Below are 22,880 nucleotides of genomic sequence, written 5' to 3'. Positions count from 1 at the left end.
AAGGTCATCACAAGGCACAATGCCTATCTGTGGTTAATCCAATTCATGATAAAAATGGAGGAATATTTTTCACTGATGTCAGGTGAAACTTGTCAAAAATATGCAACTCTGGAACAGCAGATGAGAAATGGAAACTAACCGAAATGACAAAAATAGAGCCAACCTTCTATCAGTCATTGACTGTATATCAACTCACCAATGATTCAAAAGCATTTATTGTCAACTGAAAGAATTATAACCTAAGATTATTACATCTTTGGAAAGCAAAAAAGGGAATTTGAGAAGGCTTTGTCTAAATTATTGACTGGCTGGAGCCAAATTTCTGTCTAATTGTTTCGCAACCAACAAACTTCACAACTTGCTCACTGAGAATGCTGGAAGGTATGAATATGAAAAGCACACATTCCTAAGACTTCCAAAGGCAAAAAATCGTATGACAAGCATCGTTGCTAGGTTTATCATTTACATTACACCATGAACCCATAAGCATGATTTTTGGAATCCTGCACAGCATAAATATGAATACAAAATCAGGTAGGAGGAAATATTAGTGTTGTATAAGCAAGCAATGATGGGCACATGTAGCTAGCATTCAGAATTTACAGCAGAGAAAACAGGTTCTCCAACTTTGCTGCTTCCTCGGCTGTCTCTGGTCAGCTTCCACCATTCTTACCGGGCTGCCACTCCATTCTGATGGCAATCTGCTCATAAAAGCCAAACAATGAGCCACCAGTTTTTTACGGATAACTGTGAAGAGCACAATGAAATCATGACGAATAAGAAGTTACATGGGAAAAGCAAAAGAATTAGAGCTGGCAGTGCTACTAGTTGACCGCAGAGAAATGCTACCAGAACATGGTATTGGTCCTGAATATGTTATTGGGCCTGAAAGAGGACCAAGTGCAAAGGAACCACAATCTCCATGAGCAAGTTGATTAACAAAGCTTTGACTTGGACCTGTTAGACTTCTTGACGTCCTATCTTCAGTCCTGGATAAGCGCTTAGTGTTATAAGGCTGTTGACACTCTGGACCTTCTAAAAATTCCTCAAGGCTACTCATGGTGGTTAAGGATGAATCAGAAAGATTGATGGTGCTTCCACTCTCCACTCCACTATTGGAAGAGACCTCATTTAAATATCTATTGTCTTCAATTGATTCAGTTGCAGATGGTTCCACAGGGTTCAATGAAACGACATCTTCAATTTGAACCTGCAGATGTGTTCAATGAATCAAAATCTGGAAATTCTTCGGTAAACTACTATTGCATATTGAAAAGATGATGCAGGGGAAATCAAGTAGAGGCGAAGTTACAGGTTGGAGATGCAGTACTTAACATAGATACTAATAATCTTCAGCTGGTAAAATAACACAAACAACATAGCCAGGCATACCAACATACTTATACGTTAGTCATAACTTTGGCCGTATCTCTCGCCGGAACCCAAGAGAATACCTATGGTGGTTACCACTATTCACCTTAGCCACCATTGCTGCCAATTCAAGTTTCCATTTTAGCACAAATTTCCCCAAACACACAATTTATGGTGACAACTAAAAGTATGGCTGATGAAATTTGGAAACCTATAATTACTAACCCAGAACAAGAAACATGTTTCAACTTCACCCGGAAGGTTTGAGATTAGAACCTCTCACCTCCTTGACAAATCTTGAAAAGCACATCAAAAATGGAGCTTTATTAAGGTTTCTATCATCTTTTCTGATACAAGGTAATAAATGCCAATAATAGTTGAACACAGCACAAAAGCATAAGCAATCTTGTTAGAGAGACTACGTTTTTCCACTTCCATGTACTGGCAGACAATAGAATATGAAAACCTGAACACAAGAAGTTCTGGAAACTATCCTTTGAAACTCTTTTTACAATGCAACCAATATTAACTCCTCTATAAGTTGGGACTTCTTTTGTTTACATTTCGTTCCTTTTACTTTTGGCTTTTGTTTCTTCCTCTTTCTTTTCCAGAGAAAAAAGAGGGAGGGTGCAGGAGGGAGTTTGTGATAGATCATAGGTGAGAGGTTTCATGGTGGGAACCGCACAGTACTATGAAGGCCTCCACCATGCTTTCTCAGCCTGTAGAACCTGAATCCTAGATAAAATGCAATTTGCTTCTACAGAACAGCATAGACAAAATAGAAGATGGCAGAAATAACAAATCCTTCCTTCTGAAGTAATGAAATAACAAATTCGCTGGAACTGCTGAAAACAGCTTGTAAAATGAACTGTTACTGTCTTTTTAAAAACAACTAAATGCTGCAGTAAGAAAGTCAATTTGAAATCATTTGCATGAAGATTGAGCTATGAAATTACTATTTTCACTCATCTTAGGTGACAATGTATTAAGCATGGGATCATGTAGCTTCTTACCTCTTTCACGTGCTGCATCTCAGGAATCATCTTCTCAGTGGACTTATAAGGTAAACGATCATCTCTTCCATCAGATTCTTCTTCACCATCCTTCATTAAAGTATTGAGAGCATGCTGTTTCCTTACATAATTCTGGAAGTCCTGTTCAATCTCTTTGGAAATGGATGACGTTAACCTGAGAGTTTTTCTGGGTTCTTCACCGTCACCATTGACATCCGTGTGAAACTTGGAAGAGATATCTTTGTAGTTCAATCGACTCCGTGAAGTAACTTCCCTATCTATGAAAATATCCTTGACAGACTGATAATCACTCTCTTGCATAAATACAACCAGCTCTGGCGCATCAGATGCTAAAAAGGTGTCACTGGTATTAAGGAGTTGGTTCTCTTCCTTACTTCTTTCCGCTTCACCAAGACTTGCAGGGTATGATGCCCCTTGTGTTGGATTCTTCCAAGCCATGAAATCATTAACTCCGTGGTCCTTGACTCCTCCATCTCCCCTCTGTCCGTTGACTTCTATATTGGTCTTTACCTTAAATGCTCTCATCCCTGCAGAGCCTTCAGAGTCAAAAGCTTGAGCATGGATTCTATATGACTGCCTCTGATGTGCATAGATTGGCAGTATGAAAAGGAACAGTGATGAGATTACAAATTTCCAATATAAATGTATAACTGAAAAGAGGAAGGAAAAGGTATTTTCGAGATCAGTAAAAGGTTAGAAAGGATGATGGAATATGTATTCTGAAATCTGAAAAGAATTTGTGATCTCTTCTCATATAGAAAATGAAAGTGAGCAATTAAGTTTCAATCTAATGCATAACATTAACAGTAAGATATGGGAAACCTTCAATTTAAAATGCTTGTGTATGGTTTCAATTTTCCTTTTCTGCTAATGCAGAGTTTATTGTACCTTTTAAGATTTACAAAATTGAATGGATTGGAAAATCTGATAGTTGGTATTGCGTAGATAGCCTCATCACAAAGCACTGTTGCTTCACCACAACTATTGGTGTTAGTAGAATTTTTGAAACCATAACACAGTCACACGGTAATCAAAAGAGTATATCAACATAAAAAATACAAATTAAAACCATAATCAATCCATCACTGAGGATCAATGCAATCGCATAAAAACCAACTTCTATAACATCCATGGCTGTAAATGAATATGAAAGTATTTGAGAAATCTTATCTGCTCCGTCCATATAGCATTCACTGGCAACCAAACAAGGAAAAACGATGCTGGGAACTTGGTCAAGAAAGGATACTTTATATTAACATGAATGCCTCATTGGTAGTAAAGTTTTCATAATATAAAAGGTGCTTATGTGTTGTACAAAATTACCAAGGTAGTATTCTTCTGTTGGCACTAGTTTTCAGCAAAAACACATTGCTCTGTTAAATATCTGCATCTACCTGAACCCAGCTGCCAAAATAAATAAAGGTCAAATTGCATAACATATTTGATGAGATGTGCAGCATGTTTGCAGATAGTTTGTGTACTCACCAACCAGTCCGCCACATCTCTGAGTGAAGGTTAATTTTCCATCAACTGAAAATTAGAGGCTGGATCATCCACTGCATGATGGTATAGAGGACAATTGTCTAGTTACAGTCAGTGACAAAAGAAATCAAACATTGGTGACGTCTGTATTTACAGAAAGCAATCTTTCAGCAAAGTCTGTATAACAAACTCTACTTTCTCTGCATACTTAACAAAGAGGCAAACAAAATTGACATAATAATGAAATTGCTGTTAATAATTGTTTGCACGAATAAGAAAATCTGATTATGAAGCTAAATCAGCACCATTTCAGATTGCAAGCCAAATTCTTGGATACTATCCACATCAATTTTCAGCAAACAAGCTGCACTCAATACTATAAAGTGAATATCTTTGGTGACATAGAGCACTAACAAAGTGAGGAAACCTCAAAGCCTAAAAGCTCAACTTGAACCACATAGCCTAATTCATCATTAGAAAAGAAAATGCCACCTTTAAGTTGCTTACCTCAAGAGTCAAAGAGAAAGGGAAGCAATAATCATGAACCGCAAAGAAAGTTTGAAGGATCAATGAAACGACAGCATATCAGATAGGAATGAAATAAAAAAGTAGCTGAATTTGGCTATTCACTATGATGAATGAATTAGAAAATTGATCTCCTTGGCACAAAACTTTAAAGATGCCCAATGGAGAAAAGGCACATAGATAGCCATAAGAACCCAGCATAAGGAATTTGGCAAATTTTATGCTAGTGGATTTGTGTATTTACCACTTTAGAATAAGGATTTTGCAAATGCTTGTTGACAAATTTCTTTACTCCTTATATAAACTAATCTTTTAGGAGACATAATCTCTCTCCATTTTCAGTCAAACAGTTATGTCCTCACTTGCCTTAAATGGTATTCCTAAAATCTTCAAGCTAATTTTTAATTTCATTAAGTGAAAAGAAAGATTCCACCAAAACCTCCATGTCCTTTGAACCTTTCAAGCTCCCGCGGGCACTCCCCTTTGTGCCTCTTGCTAGTGGTCACATCCTCCCCTTTGTAAAATACTCCATTATTTCAAACAAAAGATGCAATCGAAATTAACCCTTTTTTCCATTTACATAAAAACTACAGAAAGCAAAACAAAATTCTATAACTACTATCTTTCTGTGCATGTGAAGTTCACCTAGTAGGTCAAAAGATTAATAAACAGTAGTCCTTTTCCACCTTAACTATGAAATTTCTCATCAAACAGATGAAGCACTTAAATAATGAATAACTTTACAAAAAATCATGTTAATAGTTCTCATTTCCATGACAAAAGAATAGTTCCGTAGGGAAAATTAAAGAAAACAAAATTGATATATTGCACGGTACCTTGAACCAGCTACAGAAAAACTCATAAGTTGTGCGTTTTCTTCTGCAAATATATAAGATAAACTAGTCATTGATCAAAAATACCTATGCAAGAGAAAGAGAGAGAAGAAAGGCAACAGCACATGTAGGAAGGTAGGAAGCCAATAGAGGTTTGGCGAGTCCTACAAGTTATAGGGATGGCTAAAGTTCATGTTTAAGGAAAGAGGGTGGTACAGAGAGAGAAGTAAAAGAAAAGGTGAATGAAATGGACAGTTCAGAACATTAAATATCCATTAAACCACAAACTGAAAACTTCAGTTACAATAAAACTGCAAATTTGTCAACATAAACGTTATGACTCCATCACTATCTTACTACTTCCTCATTATCATCAATCATTTTTCTAACCTTCGTTATACAAAATTTACCCAAACACACAGCTTTTCCATTAACTGCAGCTCGTAGCTCTGGGTGTTTAAGACTCTTTATTAATCAATTCAATGCCACAATTAATAATTTGGAGTTTGAACCCTCATGGCCTTTATCTTTTGTTAGATTATATTTCACCATTACTTAAAAAAAAAAAAAAGATTATATTTCACCATCAGTTATAAGTTCGCATGTGAATAAAGGTCACAAGGTCAAGCACTCAAGCTAGAAAGTACTTGTGTTTAGCTTTTTTTTCTTTTAGTATTTATATTTTGACCCTGTCCTATTAGATTTGATAATCTTATATACTATACGAAATGACGCTGATTTATAATTGTGTCAACACAATTAAAATATAAATAAATTATATTTTAACTGTTTCAAATCCGCTTAACCTATTTAAAACGTTATTAGTTAATCGTGGTGTCGTTTATCCCTATGACATGTAATCTGTTTATTATCCATTTATTTAATCGTGTTTACATGTCCTGTAAACATGTTTAGTACACGATTAAGACCCGATTATTGATCTATACAAATATTAATATTTTTATGATAATTTAGATTTATTGATATTAAATTTTATTATATTTGATAAATATTATGATATTTATAATTTTCAATTATATATTTGAATAATAGAAGTATGTTTTGCGTGTATATATTTTGATTAGACGTTTGAATTATATTAATGTATCAATTGTGTAAATAGATTATAAATCATATAAATTATAATCGTGTCTTGTTGTATAAAAGTTAACCCAATATGTTTAATAAATATATTAATCGTATAGCATCGTGTTACATATTTATTAAATTTATTCATATACGTATTTAAGATTTTAATATAATTAATTAATCGAGTGTTGTATTCATATTGATTGATATACGTATTAATACTCTATATGTTACTCACGAAGGGGAAGGAATGAAATATACCTGATTTCATCCATGTAAACTCTAATAGAAAGCTCAACAGGGGATGATAGACTTTTAATTTGTTTTTCTTTCTAATTTTGTTTTTTGTTTTTGTTTTTGTTTTACGGAAGTGAAGTGAGGCTAAAGGGTTCAATGAGGCTTGGGCTTGGGCATATATCTGGACTATAGAGACAGGGTTTGGGTCCATTAGTGGTCCATTTGAATACAGTTGGACGGCTTTGGACAGACATGTATTTAGCCTAATTGAATCAACAGCCCTGAGCCCTCAATTTTGTTTTTCTGTGTAAAAAGAAAAAGGACATTCATTTTGTTGACAATAAAAGACACTAGTCATAATAAATGCAACGATGATCAATTTAATCTTACAACATAATCACAGTTTTAATTTAATTCTATGGTGTAAATTTTCTTTTTGCATTTTAGAACATGACCAAAGTGATCCATCACTTGCAATTTCATCCATTTTTGTGTCTTTGTTTCAATGGTTAAAGCATAAGGATTGAAGCTCATATTAAAGCATTAGTAAAAACAAAAAACAAAACCCATAAGGAAACAAAAATTTACTTGATTCATTTAAATCTTGTGGCATTCTCCCCTTTGTACATGCTAAATTAATTAATCAGAGTATTTAGGTGGTTAGTGAAGGTGATTGGTGATTTATATTATAGTTTTGTGACATTCACTTTATGAGAAAAGAAAACAATTAAAATAATTCAATCATCTCGAATCTTAACTTGTAGCCTCATGGAGAAACAAAATGTTTGAAATATTCTTTTTTTTATATGAACTTTTTGTATAACCTTACAAATTAGTTGATGTCCATTAACTTTGATCTTGCATATTAGTATAGGTATAGCTTAATTTCGTTTAAAAAAAATTAATTTCTTGAATTTTTATTAAAAAAATACAGCGCACATAATCACAAAAAGTAAAAGGGAATTTTTTTTATTAAAAAAAAAATCCATTTTCTTTTCTTTTTCGTCTGCAAGTTTAATTCATCTGCCGGCTCTTACTATTCAGTTATTTTCATGGTGGTTCAGGGGTATTTTAGTAATCTTCGAAATTACCTTCCAAAATACGTTTGGAGAGCCGTTGCCCGTAAAAGGAAACGAACGAAAACGATTTAAAGAAAAAAAAAAAATCAAATCGTTAACTCTCTCTCTCTCCTCTTCACTCTTTCAAGTTTCAAAATTCCACTTCTTTTCTCTTTGTGTGTTTTCGATTCTTCGTCGTCTTTTTTTTTTTTATTCTTTTTTAGAAAGAAAATGTTTGAGCCGCAACATTTCGTAGATTTACAAGACAATTCTGGCTTCGGGGACCCCAAATCCTGGCTTTCAGGGGATAACAACATTAACGACAACTCGTCCCCGACTCACCATCGAACTCAGTCCTCACTCACAAACTCAACCCCCTCTAACGGCAATGTGGATCGCGTCCTCTACAACGATCTCGTCGAGATGATCCCTCTCGTTCAATCCCTCATCGTAATCTCCCTCTCTCTTTACTGAATTTACTTTTTCTTTATATTTGATTCATTTTTTTAAATTAAAGAAGAATAGAGAGAAAGTGAAAAGAAAATGGTATGCAAAATTATTCTATTTCCCTTGCGCTATTAAAAAAAAAAAAGAAAGAAAAAGGATTTCTTTTTAAATTTAACTTTCTTATTTCTTTTGTAAATTTGTATTTGATCAGGAGCGGAAAGCAAACAGTTCATTTACAAGGCGTGGTTCGATGATATATACTAAGACGCCTTCAAGGGAATACCTATCCCGGAAAGTAAGATTCTTTTGTACTTGTTTCAATTTATATGTTGTATTTAATTGAAAAAATTGTAGAATTATGTATTGCTTGCATTATCCAATAGCATCCTTATACTATTAGAGTGAAGTAGAGCTTGTCACCTCATCAAAACTTGCATTTATAAGTAAGGGTTTTAAAAATTCTCCTGTCAACGTCGCGAGTTGTTGTTATATACTGATTGTGTAAGTAATTATACATCACAGAGTGAATCAAATATAAATCTTTTATATGTTATACATATTTAAGTGGAAATTATGAGTATATTATTGTATTATGTGCTTTTATATTTTTACGATGAAAAAATGTGTGTCATATCTCCTTTCTAATTCTTAGTACCTGCTGGAAAAATTTGTACACACTCTGCTATACCTTTATTACGTATAAGCAACTGAAAGTGGTGCTTTTTCGTAATATACTATAATGCCTCATTAGACCAGCTCTGACCATTTTCAGTTGTCTAGTTGATAACTTGTTACTAGTCTATATTGACTAATCCTTGGTGACATATTGGCTACTCGGATCAAATTGATGTTTTCTTTCTGTTTGATTAGCAATTGTTGTTCTTGTATATAGCATGCCACCTTGCCAATTGAAGTTTTAATCTCACTATGGTAGGCATGGTTGGCTCTGCATTAGATATTTCTGACCATTCAGAGCAAAGATGTTAAGCTAGTTCCTATGAGGAATGAAAAAGAACAGGACAGAAAACTGTATCTCAGTGTTTGATAGGTTTCAATTACTGTATCACAGAAAACTGTATCGGTTTTAATCAGGGTTATGAAATATCCAGTGTTTGATAGGTTTCAATTACAATATTTCATTATTTTTAATATGAAATTGTTTTTTACTGTCAAAATTTGCTCATGTTCCTAGATTTTAATTTGATAACTTTTCTTCTGTGAGATGATGTTTATGTTCTCTTTATGAATGGGCTATAACTGTGTTCTTTTCATTCAAGAAGGCTACTGATATGAAAGGGAGGAATGCAGCTCAGTCCATTCCAGTGAGAAAGAAGAAGGACCAAGGAGACAGGAATGGTAGTAATAACCAAGATGGTGACAGCTTTTCAATCTTTTCCTCAAGGGCTTTGGCAGCAGAAAAAGAAGATGAGGAGTTAGTTGCTTTGAGGGAACAACTGGAGGATATGCAAAGAAAGTTACTGGAAACAGATGAGCTTCTCAAAGCAGCAGAGATTTCGAAGAATCAGATTAATGATATTCAGGCAGAACTTGATAAATTGAAGCAACATGCTGCAGAAAAGGACTCTTTGGTCAAGTCTATACAGCTACAACTCTCTGATGCCAAGGTGTACAATTGTTATGTATTTCTGCTAGAATTTTTTTTTTATGCATTTCATATACAAATAGTTAGTGCATTGTAATTACCTTCTCAGTATTTATCTATGAAACTTTGATGGAGGCAGCAAAATCTGTTTTCTTTTTTGAATATAAACTTGGAGCTTATGTTGATTGAGATTATTTTGTTGTAAGATTTACATTTTTTTTAGAGAAAGTTAGGATGGATATTATTCCATAATAGACATAGAAAAGGCTGTTACAACTACAAGCATTAACTGCATTGCTGGAAGAATTTGAATGATTTTGTAATTATTGTCTGTTGAAAGGTTTTTAAAATACGAGTATCATTAAAAATGTTTAGTGTGTGATTTAAATATATGAGTATCATCCATTATATAAGGTTTCAACATACCTGGTTCTCATTTTCCATTTTGTGATTTCTGTTTATCTTTGAGTTATTTGACTGCTGAATAGAGATGTGTATATATAATGTATTGATTGTGAATTTCTTCTTGCTCAATTGTTAGTTGTGAAATTATCCCAGATCATTATTGATAAATATGCTTTTCCTCAGATTAAGCTTGCAGACAAGCAGGCTGCCTTGGAGAAGACTCAGTGGGAAGCAATAACATCTAAGCAGAAGGTAGAGAAGCTGCAAAATGATATAGACTCGGTGCAAGGAGAATTTTCATCATTTATGCTGTTATTAAATGGTTTGACAAAGAACAACTCCACTAAACATGCTGAAGATTATGATGTAGCTTCGTACCATTTCGATCATCTCCCTTATATAGTAAGCTCTCTATCCTCTGCCTGGTATCAAATTATTTTGATATGACTTTTCCTGTTGCACTGTTCAAAAATATCAAATGGTTTTATATGGTAGAAGGGAATAGAAGTCCAAATATCTGCTGTCTTGCATTAATTGCCAATATCATTTATAAGGGCTTGTGTCTCATAACCTTTTCTGTTTCTATTCATGGCTCTTCATTCATTTGGATTTTCTGTAAGACAGAGTTGAAAGTAAAAGTATTTGTATTTAGGCTATTGTTGATTTGTTTAATAAAGATCATTACTTTGTGGAACCATTGTTTGCCATGTTTAATCATGAAACATCCACTTTGGTGTAAGCAGGATGATGCAGATGACAACGAGATACAGAAAATGGAAGAAGCGAGGCAAGCTTATGTTGCTGCTCTTGCTGCTGCCAAAGAGAAGCAAGATGAAGAATCCCTTGCTGCTGCAGCCAGTGCAAGGTTATATCTTCAATCATTTCTTTTCAGATCAGAAAGTTTGGAAGAAAGCAATATAAGCATTTCATAAGCTTGAAGCATTTCATAAGCTTGAAGCATTTCACGCAAGCTAATTGATGTATTGGTATTATCGGTTTCACGCTGTAGCATTTATTTACTGTAACTCATCTCCTCCTTCACTTCCCCTTTTTTTTGTTGGTGGCTGCTTCTGTATCCTTTTCCTTACTTATTGTATGCCATTCTTGTATGTTTATATGGCTTTTTAGTTTCAATTGTTTGGCATCCAATTTTTGCACATGTTTTATATTTAAAACTGGAATATACTATCTCCTTGGATGTTTGACTACAATACGTATTGAACGCTTATTATTGCTCTCATTAAAAGGCCGGCAAGGAATCTTCCCTGATTACTATGGCTGCCTCTCCATTTGGCTGCAGTTGGTGCAACTTCTGGCATAACTTAAATCTTCATATTTCTGTCGTTGATCTACTAGCGGAAAGGTTTTGTTTTCACTTGGGAGGAGGATCAGAACTTGGGATGTTCATTTTGATTTTCAACTGCTTCAATCGAAAGTTGTCACGCCACCCCCCCACCATTTTTTTATTAACCCGGATGAAAAGTAGAAAGAAAAGAACATCAATTTCTTATTTTCAACCCAAATCTTGCAAGGAACCGGCTCAAATAGACCAAAAGGACTGTTCAAATAGGCATCTAATTGGAGTGAAAAACACCAATTCTGTGTCCTAGCCCTTAGAATTCGAGTCTTGATTTTTTAAGTTTGTTTCAGGTTACTTCTCATTGCGTAATAAAAAATAGTATGTAAAAGGAAACTCCAAGTTGGCGGAAGGGCGTAGACGCGAGAGAATTAATTGTTGGAGCAAAACCAGCGGGAAAGGGGAGGGAGAGGAAGGGTGTTGTAACGCTAGATCAGATGCAGTTGTTATTAAAAGAATGATAAACATGGCTACTATCTTCATAAATTGAGACAAGACACAAGGACCATCAGAATCTGAAACATTGGAAACGCACAGAGAGGGCCTTGTTCTTCCTTGGGTTCCTGCCATCAGATTTCGGCATTTGCACTGGACTTCCCATCCACTCCCATCCCAGCCTGTAATAGCAGCATTCACCAAAGATATCAAAACATAAGCTTCTAGGACCAGAAAGTTATTGAATTTACAATCAATGAACCAAACTTCTCCTCAACTTACACAGGAAAGGCAAATGATCCCGTGCTGCCATCAGATTGGTTCGAGTCACTTGATTCAACAGAAACCATCCCGCGGTTAAGTGTCTCCTCTACCTGGTAATGTCTTCTCCTTATGCTACCTGAAGCTAACTCTACCTCCAAGCAGATGCTGCTCCCTTCTCCATCACCCTAAATATTAAGCGAAATGCCACCTTTGAAAATTCCTCCAAGGACAAGACTCTCAACTGCTACGCAATAGTGGATATGGCCTTGCCTTTCTACTAAGTATATATTAGCATCTTATTTTTCACAAGTTACTGTTCTATGTTTATGTCACTGTTTCATTAATTCGTAGGTCTCCAAGATATTTTAATTTGCAGATAACTCACAATAATTGTAAACGGATATTCAACAGAGAAAACATGAGAACTTGGATTCCAACATTGTATTTTGGTGTAAAAACTCGTATGTCCACTCAGAATATAGCTACACAGCCTCACCTCTATAGCAGGAATGATCTCTTCCTCTTTTCCATCTTCATTTGATCTTCCCTCATCGCTGCTTTGCTTATCTCTTTCTGCATCCTCAGCATAATTAAGCTGTTCCCGACCAAAAAACAGACAAAGGAAACATTAACCCAAATTGTAATTTGGTCACGTTAAACGAGGGGAAAAACCAGCCAAAAGAGAGAAAGAAAATAAATTCAAATCGCATGGTTAAACCTTTCGATTAACAGGCCATGAACTTCTACTCGAGTGATTGGAATCTTCGGATTTGCTATCCTTCACAACATCAAAGGCTCCATCTTCTCTAAAGCAGAAGACTATATATTCTTCATCAGAAAAACGTGCCCAGCTTGAGTTGTCACTCCCATTTTCTACTGAAGCAGTATTCCTAGGCACTGCTGGACTCAGGTCTAGCTGTCTATCCTTGGTGCATCTGTTTTGCCGTGACAGTCTTTTGTTACTCTTCTTATCTCCGGTGTGTTCCTTGGTTTCGAAAACCGTGTTTCTGATTGGCAGTTGAGGCGATGAAGAGCGATGTGTCTCTGATTCTTCTTCTGCAAATTTAATACATATAAAATCAACACAGATTATTGGACAGGAAAATTGGGCAATGTTAATAAACTTTTATGATCGCCAAGATTTCAAGTATACCATCATGCAAGATTGTGATGCATGTTTTATCATTCTATAGAAAAATTTTATATGGTAAGGTTTACTACAATAGCTTCAACCCTCCTGAAAATGGTATATAAAAACTTTCACGAGTTTTGAAAAGAAAAAATGGATTAAAAGCTAACCAGTGTTTTGTCAATCTGTTTTACCTAAAGGGAACCGGCAAGCCAAGAAACATGAAGCCCAATCCCTTACTCTCCATCTAACGAACCTTGTCAGTGTCCACGGCGTGGACATTCTTTTTGTCCTTTTTTATCTTCCTTGCTGTCTTTGCTATGCTTCTGTAACAGTAGTTTGAAAGGGGGAGAGAGAGAGGTTGAATTGGAAGAGGGAAATGACCATTTGAATTTGAAAATTAGAGAAATGCATGGAATGAATAAGGGAGTTACAGTGCGAGGGCATGATGATGACTAGAAGGGTCGGTTATGGTAAAAAAGGAGAGAAATTTGTGGAGGTAATAGTATAGTTGGCAACCTGTCTTAATTATGGCTAACAAATATTTCAACTTTTTACTATTCCCTTTATTTTGACAAATTACAAAAGAAACTGTTACAAGGATTTTGACTGAAAATCTCCCATCCAAAATTCCAATACATGACTCTAAACACCAATACTCTACTCTTACAATCATATTCATATGGCTACTAGTGTAGCAATGTTACATTATATCCGATCACTGCATCCATTTCTTTCATTGAGTAGGACCTGGCAAGGCAATATCCACGAGCTAGCCTAAACTTTCCGGTGCCTCCAACCACCGGCATTTCTCTTACTTCATTCATTACTGGATTGCGGCCGAGGACGCTGAAGGTGCTACCGTTATAAGGTCCGCTAGTAAAAGCGTAAGTAAGGGTCATAAGAAGGCTGAACTCCTTTTGTTGTGATGACATAGCATACATCCCTTGAGCACGCCCAACTAACGTCGAGTTTATGTTTGGGGTGACCGTCAGAGGGTTGTCCATCATGACAATAGACCCAAACGTGGCTGCGATCGGGTCTTGACCGGTGAAGTTGGAGCGGCTAGCTACCCTGACAGCAGTTGGCTCTGGGCCTCCAACGATGTCATGCATGTAGAATTGGATGCGAGTCACCTTCTGCTTCAAGGCATCTGTGTTGTAAGCAGCTGCAACCAACGCTATGAGAAGCAAAAATTTGCTTGCATAGGCCATGCTTACCACCCAAGATAAATGCCTTGCTCGTGCAACTCTAGGGAGAAGGAAGATGTCTTATAAAATGGAGTGGTCTTCCTAGTTGACTGAAGCTTTGCCCTGATTTTTAAAGTAGAATGGAAAAACCTGTCGGGCACGTTTAGGATGCCTAATTCAATGTTCTTTCTGCCACTTGCCAAAAATCCAGTGAAGATTAGACCCTGGGGTTCGGAGCAGGTAGAGAGTTTCTTGGGTGGAAACTTCCTCTGCATCCATTTTTCTTCTAGATTTCAAACCGAAAACGCCACGGCAGACCAGGACAAATCTAAAACGAAACCAATAATCACGTTTGCTGAAAAGTCTATTTTTATGGGCTTAGACTAGTGTTTAGGTAGAAGAAATCTTTAGAGTTGAAACATCTCAACAAACACATCGTCTACCTCAAAATTCCCATTTTGCAAAAAAGATGATTTGCTTTTGACCTGCAAAACCCTCAAGATGTGAGCATTTAGGCCAATAATATATCGACTTATGTCACTTTCATAAAAGAAAACAGTAGCATCGTAGTTTGACAGAGCACTCTGTACAATCGAAAAATAGAATTAACTCTAAATCCATTGTTAATTCAAAGACTTTTATATTGCCCTAGGCTGTAATTTTGTAGTGCATTATCGGGAAAAATCTATTTTTCCAAAAGTCAACCATAGGCAGCGTTTAACAGGGACAGAAGTCGCCGGGTTTGCCAATCTTCATGTTCTGCTCTGCCAAAAACCCTTTAACGGCATTTCTCTGCCAACTCTTGAAACTCCTGATATCACCAAAGAGTAGCAGCATTAGTTTTTTTTTCCCCCTCCTTTTTTGGACTCGAAAACTAGAGTCCAGAGATGATATAAAATCAATGTGAAACCATCTTCCCCTAAATAACTCATCATCTGTTGAATCAAATAGAACATGCTTATTTACTTTACCTTTCATTACTATGACTGGAGCTTGGCTTGTGGCTTACATGGTGGTTATAGGTGGCGACAACATAAAATATCCCCACATGCATGCTTAAAAATAGAAACAAAATTCCTAATATCAAACAAGTGATGTTCTTGAATGACCCTGAAATATTTATTTTGCTAAACCAAATTAAATATCCTTTTTCCATATCTTACTGCAAATTGAAGATCACAATTGTTTTGAAGAACCAGCTTAAACTGAATATTTCACATGCTGATCCCATCAGAGAACTTGTCCTTTATACCCTGGCAAGAGTACGACTTAATGCATAACATATGTTAGCACAATTTATCCTTCAGTTATTAGGGTGACGTTTGCCCCAAGAGTTACTCCATGAGTAGTAAGTTCTCAATGATCAAAAGCATCAGTGCACAGTTTCATTGAGAAGATCTTCTGTGAAAATAAGCCAGAAATTATGATAAATTTAGGAACTCTTGCTATGAGTCCAGATTTACTTTTCTTTGAAACATGGATATGATAGTGAGGTAGCCTACTTGTTTTTTCACCTCTCTTTTCTGGTAGAAATTTAAGGTAGATTCTATTAACAGTGTCTATCATATTAAGTTCAAACAAAAAATTCTATAACACCAGTGACTAACTTGTGATCAAGATGGGCTAGAACTTCTCCTCCAGGAAAAGCCAATTGGTGGTCTCAAATGCAACTTTGATTGTTTCTCTCCGTGTTCCACCAACACCCACTGAATTCATTGGTACTTTTGCTTCTCCAGGATCTTCCATCAACAGAGAATAGCCAGGCAGCAGATGTCCTGCCCAAACACCATCTTTCCTAAAAATTTTATGAGAATAATTAAATACGCAAAGTTCAGCATCTAGATTTTATGTAAAAAAATCCAAACAGGTTCAAAAATGGGCTTATATGAGAATTTTTATAACAAGTGCTACTTGTCAAAATCCAAACAAGTACTTTAGGAATCCAATTTCTCAATGCCTAACAAAATGAAAATTAAAACTAGCATAGAGGGTCCCAGAAGCTTGTGTTGTAACTTACTGCACAATATCCATATGCCTGGGTACATAATGACCACCACCTATGCCAAGAAGGATTTTGTTTCCATCATTGTCCCTGCATCATTTTATTCTTTAATGAAGAGGGGCAAAAGTAAGTGAGTTTCAGAAACGATTATAATATTTTATTGAGATTAAACTGCCGTAAAAGTTTAGGTAGAATGAAAAAGCAAAAGGTTTTTTTCCATCTATTTTTTTGACTTCTTCCACTATGTCCTTTAAATTTCAATCCCATATGTCAGTCTGACTTCAATGTCATTGTTTTACCAAGGATTGCTCCCATAGTTTTCATCTACAATACGAAGTTCTTCTCATTATTTATAAACTAAAATTTAGACAGCACAAAATAGAAAGAAGATTTCATACAATGATGTCAATGTCATCAAATCTTCCAAAGCAAATCAATCACAAATACACAAAATGATGAAGAATTTAGAAAAGCCATTAACTGGGGTTAGAAATCCTTGCACTTCATTTATTTAATGACTAAGCAGCAGAGATAGAGAGAGAGAGCCATAACAAATTGATGTGCTGAGGTTATTTTCAAAAAGAAAATGTCCCCTATTATTATTCATATCGGGCAGCTCCTCACAACAAAGTAGGTAAATGGTTGGCAAGACCATACCTGCTCCAGTCTCCAACTGCCATTCTTCCTCCGAGACCCAGTCCTTCCCACACTAACTTCAAATACCATATTATTCAAATTCATTCGGAAAATGAACAAACATCTTTAATTACTAGATGTCACCATCACATGTACATTAGCATTCCAAATTGACGCTAGTTCAAAGACAGTGAAAGAAGGAAAAGAAGAACATGCTATAGGAAAAGAAGAAGGTTAGTTTTCAAAGTTAACTGCATGAGATGATCAGAAGACAAACAAGGGTGACTGCTGACATGCTGGATATAGTCAAATGAAATTCCTTCTGGTAACCTCAATTATGTATACAATACATACTCATGCAGTTCATGCTGATGAGGGTGCACAAGTGCCCTCATGATCATATTGAAGAGATATGATAAGTATGGTAAATATGGATACTTAAGTAATGAGAAAGGCCGCATTTAGTTTGTACAGCGAACTCAATCAAGTATTTTGCTTTAATAAAACAGTTGCATTCCATTTTAATGTTTGATTGCAGTCAATTTGATTAAATTGAGAGAATTATTTGGATTTTAAACAATTTTGTTTCAAACAGGTCGTCTTTACAAAATCTCAATCAAATTAATTTTCTTCATATAAACAGGCATAAATTAATGTAAGGTAATTCGACTATGCTCACAAATAGATACCCACTAGAGCAATGGCTTCTGCAGCATCCTGTCTCTTCCAATATTCTTCTGCACTACCTCATAAAAAGCAGAAATGCAAGTTTCAAAACCGAGTGAAAAAAGAGCAACAGCAATAGCAATTAAAAACAGAAAAATCAAACGGTCATTGAAAGTAACACAAGCAGTGATAAAGATTTTACCAATTTCCACAAACATAGTTGGTGAATTGATTTCAGGACCATGATGAGTAGCCTCCAATGTGACCTACATTATGATAAAATATACTAAAAACAACATAAAAGAAACAATTTAACCTATTTATCTATACATATTCATAATATCTGCAATAATATTCCAAGTAATTCACAAGTCAAAAAATATAGATCATAAATAGACTGTAAGTGTATAACTTTTATATTATCAATAAACCACAAGTTATTAGTAATAAAGATTTGAAAAAAATCTTGGACTAGGAGGGGAGCTGTAATTTAATACAACAGTGTATAGAATTGTACACTTAACAATACATCAATTAATATAAACTTTTACAAGTTCTTGCACTGGATTACCTCAAATTCAGGAATTAAATTATGTGAATGAGCAATGTTCTTCAAGATTCTAAACCATGGCCCTATCCGCCGGTTCGGTGGTGCAGCCCATCCTGGCTTTCTGCCGGCAGACTAAAGCCTCACCCTCACGCACGTGCGGCGTGCCTAAAACAGTATAAAGTTTAGGGGAAAAATATACTACTAATAACAACGTAGAAACAGAAGTTGTAGCAATAAAAAAAAAAAATTGAATACCGATGGGATGAATGGTAAGTGCAGGTCTATTAGAGGAAGCGACATGCTTGCTGAGAAAGACGACGTCGTCAACAGTCTCGCCAGTGGCTTCCTCCCAACGCTTGTCCAAATGGTTCTCTACGACAAGTCGTTTGTCGAGTTTTATTAGCCTCACTTCCTTGTTGACATAACTCGCTGCATCCCAAATTCGATATTAGACAACAAATGTAAGATTAGGGCATAGTTTGGGTGGTTTTTCTTGTCTGTGAATATTCAGAGAAGAGAATGGAAATAGAGGGGACTTGATTGAACCTAGAGGGAGGGGCCAGGATGCCAGCCGGGCATGGCTAAGAGAGAAGAGGCTGGGCCGATGGAGGCCGGGTCCGCGCTGGTTGCCACCACCAGTGTCACCATCTGTCCGCCTGTCCAGGCTCCAGCCGTGGAGGCTTCTTCGGGTATGGTTGTTATTTATGGGGACTGACCCGCCAAATGAGAGTATAAAGAGGAAATTGTGAAGCTCACTTTAAAAATTATTTTCATTATAATTTTTATTATTTTTAAATAATTTTTGATATAATTTGATAAGAATACCTTTTAAATTATTTATTTCAAATTAAATAATCTCGATTTCTTTCCCCTCTCCCACTATTCAAATAAAAATTTTAAAATTAAATCTCGATTTACCTATCTCATCATCTAGTTCTTTAACGCCATCGATGTCTATATCGTCATTCAACCTTCTCACTATCCCAAAGAACATAAATGACATCAAAGTATATATAATGGGTTCTTAGATTTACTTTTTTATATTCATAGAATCCAAAAGTTGGTGGGTAAATTATACGACTTTGGCAACTTAAACCTTGCTGAGAGTAAAGAAATCAATTAATTATTAAGAAAGTCACGAATATATTTTAGGCATTGTGTCATAAGATATTAGGGTATGTGACTAGATATAAGGCATTGCATGAATAACTTTGGCAACTTAAATCTAGCTAGAAGTAGTGAAATCATTTAGTTATTAGGCAATTCATGAATATTTTTTAGACATTGTGTCACTGTATATTAAGGTGTGTGATTGGATATTAGGCATTGCATGATTGATTATTAGAAATGCTTAACTTGTTTATTTGGCATTGCGTGACTGAATATTAGACAATGTGGGATTAGATAGTAGGCATTGCGAGACTAGATTTTAGTAATTGCGTGACATGTGCATTGCTTGACTAGATTTTAAGAATTGCTTGACTAGTTTGTAGGTATTCCATGACTGATTTTTATATATTGCGTGACGTATGGCCATTACGCGACTAGTTATATTGGTATAATGTGAGTAGATATTAGGCATTGAATGACTTATTTTTAGGTATTGCAAGACTAGCTTATAGGCGCAATGTGACTTGTGCAATGCATCTCTTGTTTTGAGACATTTCTTGACTAATTTTTAGGCATTGCGTGAATGTGTATTAGACATTGCGAGATTGACTTTATGTTATTGCGTGACTTCGGCATTGCGTAACTGGTTTTTATGCATTGAGGGGCAATTTTTAATAAATTGACTAAATGTGACACTAATTTACTTTTAATTTTCAGCAACATGCCAAATGTGAACCTTATGATTTAATATGGTAGTCATTGGATCGATGACACTTACAAAGGTGATGAGATACGAGTAAGGGGTGTTAGAAGTGATTTGTCATTTTCGGTCCTAATGAAGCTGGTTGAAGAGGTTGTTGTGGTCAACTCACATAATAATGAATTGAGCTACATGCATTGCTCAGTCATGCCACAAAGGTTTCGCATGCAGTTATTAGGGACGATGAAGATGTAGCAAGTATTCTACGAGATGAGAGGGCAGTTGTAGTGTTTGTGATAGTTAAGGCACGACATGCAAATGTTATTCCACATGAACATGGTGTCCAACATAATAATCACCTATTATAGAATTTTAATGATTCAGACATACTACACCATGCATTTCCTAACAAACAACAATGGCAATCACCATTGACAGATGCACATGAGTTTGAATAGCTCAGTACACACATAAGGTGTATACAAATGATGTCTGCACAATTTTAATCAGAATGTGCATCGAGCAAAATACTTCGTTCTTGGCAACAAACGCAACCATCGCCTGAAAATGCAATGGGTCCATTGCCATTCACAAACGATACTATGATAGTTGTGAGTGATGACGATGCATCTTATCAGATTAACAATGATGGTGAAGAAGAGGACATTGCATATTGGAATGATGAGATTGACGATGACTATGAAGACGACTATGTTAACGGACATGATGACTGTTCAAAGGATGACAGGGGTAAGGACAATGACATTCTAGATTACAATCTTGCATATGGTAGTATAAATATGCCACAACTGTTGTGTTAGGAAGTGTTTAGTGCAATGACCATGCCATAACTGTTGTCTTAAAAGATGTTTAGTGTGATGACCCTATTTACAACAACCCCATCGCTGATGAGATCGGGATTCGTTTGCCTGATAATAGTGATTAAGAAAGGGTAAATGCAAGGGTATCTCGTCAATGGATTGTTTCGGTGTAAATATGATATCCTTCCAAATAGTTGCGATTGAGGAGCTTAGATCAATTAACGACCACTTATATCGCAAAAAAATGTTTCCATTGAAGGCTGAATTGAAACGAGCTTTGAGCATGTTAGCATTAAAAGAGTATTTCGAGATTAGAGTTAAAAAGTCATGTCACGCTCATTCGAAGGTTGCTTGTAAGGAGAAAGCATGCAAGTTTGCTTTGCATGCAACTAAGTTGCTTGAAGGAGAATATTGGCAAGTTCGACGTTCCACAAGGTCCACACATGCACTATTGATGGTTTACAAGGTGGGTTTCGAACTACGAGCATGAGGTTAATTGGTGAGCTTATCTCCCCTAGGCTACAGGAAAATAATGTAACACCATTGAGACCTAAAGAAATAATAGAAAAGATGAATCGTAAGTGAAGATTGCAATGCCTATATGGTAAGGCTTGGCAAACGAAGAAGTATGCGAAGAGTCTTGTTTTCGATCCCCTAGATGAGTCATTCCAACTCTTCCCCTCGTATTTTCATATGTTGGAACTTGAAAATCCTAGTATTGTTGTAGTTGTTGCTACGAACAGGGAACAATGATTCAAAATATTGTTTTTGGGCGTTCAGGGCATGTCTCTAGTGGTTCAGTGCTATAATGCAGCCTATAATTGCTATCGATGCTACACATCTGAAAGGTAGATTCAAGGGTATTTTGTTTGTTGTAGTATGTAAAGATGCAAATGAGCAAATATATCTAATTGCATTTGGCATTGGCCACGTGGAGGACGAAGAGTCTTGGTCATGGTTTTTTACCCAATTACATCTTGCAATTGGTTGTCCTGAAAATACAATGTTCATTTCTGATCAATATCTTGGCATTAAGAATGTAGTTGAGAAAGTGTACCACGACGCGCACCATGGTTTATGCAATTACCACTTGGGGAAAAATGTTAAAAATAAGTTCAAGCACAAAGATGTTGCCGCAATTTTCACCCTCGTTGCCAGCTGTTACAAGCTCATCGATTTTAACAAACATATGAATCAGTTGAAATAGCTTTGTAAACCTACTTCGACCACCTTATGATATTACGCCCTAAGAGATGGGCCCGTGCACGGTCACTAGTAAAGTGCTACAAGCTCATGACATCAACATTGTGGAGTGTATTAACTTGTGTTTGATGCAGGCAAGAAAAATGCCAATAACCATCTTGATTAAGTGCATCAGAGGCATGTTCCAAATTGGTTCCATGATCGGCACAAAGAGGCATTATATTTGACCACGCCTCTTAGCCTTTGGACTACCAATCTGTTGAATACATGATTCAATGAAGCATGTCACTTTTCCACACAAATAATCGATCGAGTAAAGTTCCAAGTTATAAGCGAGACTAAGGACAAAATCGTCAACTTGTCTACCAAGCTATGTTCATGCAGTGAGTTTCATATCAATTTATTCCCCTGCACGCATGCCATGGCAACAATAAGGTATGAATATTCATGTTTTCTTATTTGCTTTGTAATGAATTAAAATATTAAATTGTTCGTCATTTGTGATTTCATTATCTTGGCAGTAAGTGCAAACGTGTAGCCATTGAATTCTGCTCGGACTATTACAAGACTCAATCTTGGGTGGAAAGATATGCGGTTCCCATTCGCCTGGTTGGGCATTCTAATGAGTGGGACATCCCCCATGATATTCAACAAATTGTCGTTTTACCACTAATTTGGAGAGGCCAAGCGGGAAAACCTAGGAGGAAAAAGATTCCATTAGCTAGGGAAGGCA

General features: G+C 35.9%; 3 protein-coding genes and 2 pseudogenes across 21 annotated transcripts; 1 reads left to right on the top strand and 4 right to left on the bottom strand.

The window, feature by feature from the left end:
* Nucleotides 1-46: 46 nt before the first annotated feature.
* LOC18604899 (uncharacterized) lies at nucleotides 47-5,671 on the bottom strand. Of its 17 annotated transcripts, none has more exons than XR_016025074.1 (8): nucleotides 5,249-5,578; nucleotides 3,895-3,961; nucleotides 3,729-3,809; nucleotides 3,294-3,369; nucleotides 2,385-2,932; nucleotides 850-1,210; nucleotides 604-701; nucleotides 47-503 (listed from the first exon to the last, which is right to left on the bottom strand). XR_016025074.1 is itself a non-coding variant. In XM_088804207.1 (8 exons), coding segments are annotated over exons 5-8 (1,068 nt in total). In that variant the 5' UTR covers nucleotides 2,931-2,932; nucleotides 3,294-3,369; nucleotides 3,729-3,809; nucleotides 3,895-3,961; nucleotides 5,249-5,566; the 3' UTR covers nucleotides 47-501. The 17 variants fall into 17 exon arrangements, 16 of the variants coding, with proteins under 16 accessions (XP_088660333.1, XP_088660327.1, XP_088660331.1 ...); XM_088804207.1 differs by having other exon boundaries at nucleotides 789-1,210; nucleotides 5,249-5,566; XM_088804201.1 differs by lacking the exon at nucleotides 47-503 and adding an exon at nucleotides 5,656-5,671 and having other exon boundaries at nucleotides 593-701; nucleotides 789-1,210; nucleotides 5,249-5,291.
* Nucleotides 5,672-7,723: 2,052 nt separating this feature from the next.
* MPB2C (movement protein binding protein 2C) lies at nucleotides 7,724-11,218 on the top strand. Of its 2 annotated transcripts, none has more exons than XM_007037591.3 (5): nucleotides 7,724-8,079; nucleotides 8,288-8,371; nucleotides 9,357-9,701; nucleotides 10,268-10,486; nucleotides 10,828-11,218. In XM_007037591.3, exons 1-5 carry the CDS (start codon nucleotides 7,861-7,863, stop codon nucleotides 11,014-11,016), a joined length of 1,056 nt encoding a protein of 351 aa, XP_007037653.2. In that variant the 5' UTR covers nucleotides 7,724-7,860; the 3' UTR covers nucleotides 11,017-11,218. The 2 variants fall into 2 exon arrangements, with proteins under 2 accessions (XP_007037653.2, XP_007037654.2); XM_007037592.3 differs by having other exon boundaries at nucleotides 7,735-8,079; nucleotides 9,354-9,701.
* Nucleotides 11,219-11,859: 641 nt separating this feature from the next.
* BASL (breaking of asymmetry in the stomatal lineage) lies at nucleotides 11,860-13,686 on the bottom strand. Its single transcript, XM_018118271.2, has 5 exons — nucleotides 13,464-13,686; nucleotides 12,859-13,196; nucleotides 12,637-12,735; nucleotides 12,159-12,325; nucleotides 11,860-12,058 (listed from the first exon to the last, which is right to left on the bottom strand). The coding sequence occupies exons 1-5, from the start codon at nucleotides 13,549-13,551 to the stop codon at nucleotides 11,950-11,952; spliced, it is 801 nt and encodes a 266-aa protein (XP_017973760.1). The 5' UTR covers nucleotides 13,552-13,686; the 3' UTR covers nucleotides 11,860-11,949.
* A 111-nt stretch (nucleotides 13,687-13,797) lies between these two features.
* LOC18604896 (dirigent protein 22 pseudogene) lies at nucleotides 13,798-14,839 on the bottom strand (annotated as a pseudogene).
* A 130-nt stretch (nucleotides 14,840-14,969) lies between these two features.
* On the bottom strand, nucleotides 14,970-19,026 carry LOC18604895 (D-aminoacyl-tRNA deacylase-like; annotated as a pseudogene). The gene is made up of 9 exons (XR_016025276.1): nucleotides 18,865-19,026; nucleotides 18,569-18,754; nucleotides 18,335-18,478; nucleotides 17,966-18,029; nucleotides 17,791-17,843; nucleotides 17,119-17,174; nucleotides 16,477-16,551; nucleotides 16,067-16,254; nucleotides 14,970-15,270 (listed from the first exon to the last, which is right to left on the bottom strand). The product of XR_016025276.1 is annotated as a D-aminoacyl-tRNA deacylase-like (transcript).
* Nucleotides 19,027-22,880: the final 3,854 nt, after the last annotated feature.

Source organism: Theobroma cacao, chromosome 3 (genome assembly GCF_053813885.1).
Source record: "Theobroma cacao isolate CCN51 chromosome 3, ASM5381388v1, whole genome shotgun sequence".
Classification (NCBI taxonomy): domain Eukaryota; kingdom Viridiplantae; phylum Streptophyta; class Magnoliopsida; order Malvales; family Malvaceae; genus Theobroma; species Theobroma cacao.
Note: the sequence above shows the minus strand (reverse complement) of the source record. Positions and strands in the feature narration are given on the sequence as shown.

Bases quoted from the DNA above. Each gene is read 5' to 3' on its own strand.
- LOC18604899 (XM_088804201.1), bottom strand. From the start codon at position 2,930: ATGAGAGCATTTAAGGTAAAGACCAATATAGAAGTCAACGGACAGAGG. The intron at 1,211-2,384 runs GTAAGAAGCTAC...ACACATCTGCAG, and splicing joins AGATGCAGCACGTGAAAGAG to GTTCAAATTGAAGATGTCGT. The intron at 702-788 runs GTAACTTCTTAT...TTTTATGAGCAG, and splicing joins AATTCTTTTGCTTTTCCCAT to ATTGCCATCAGAATGGAGTG.
- MPB2C (XM_007037592.3), top strand. From the start codon at position 7,861: ATGTTTGAGCCGCAACATTTCGTAGATTTACAAGACAATTCTGGCTTC. The intron at 8,372-9,353 runs GTAAGATTCTTT...TTTTCATTCAAG, and splicing joins GGGAATACCTATCCCGGAAA to AAGGCTACTGATATGAAAGG. The intron at 9,702-10,267 runs GTGTACAATTGT...GCTTTTCCTCAG, and splicing joins TACAACTCTCTGATGCCAAG to ATTAAGCTTGCAGACAAGCA.
- BASL (XM_018118271.2), bottom strand. From the start codon at position 13,551: ATGTCCACGCCGTGGACACTGACAAGGTTCGTTAGATGGAGAGTAAGG. The intron at 12,736-12,858 runs GTTTAACCATGC...GGTCGGGAACAG, and splicing joins CATGGCCTGTTAATCGAAAG to CTTAATTATGCTGAGGATGC. The intron at 12,326-12,636 runs GTGAGGCTGTGT...CTTAATATTTAG, and splicing joins AGATCATTCCTGCTATAGAG to GGTGATGGAGAAGGGAGCAG.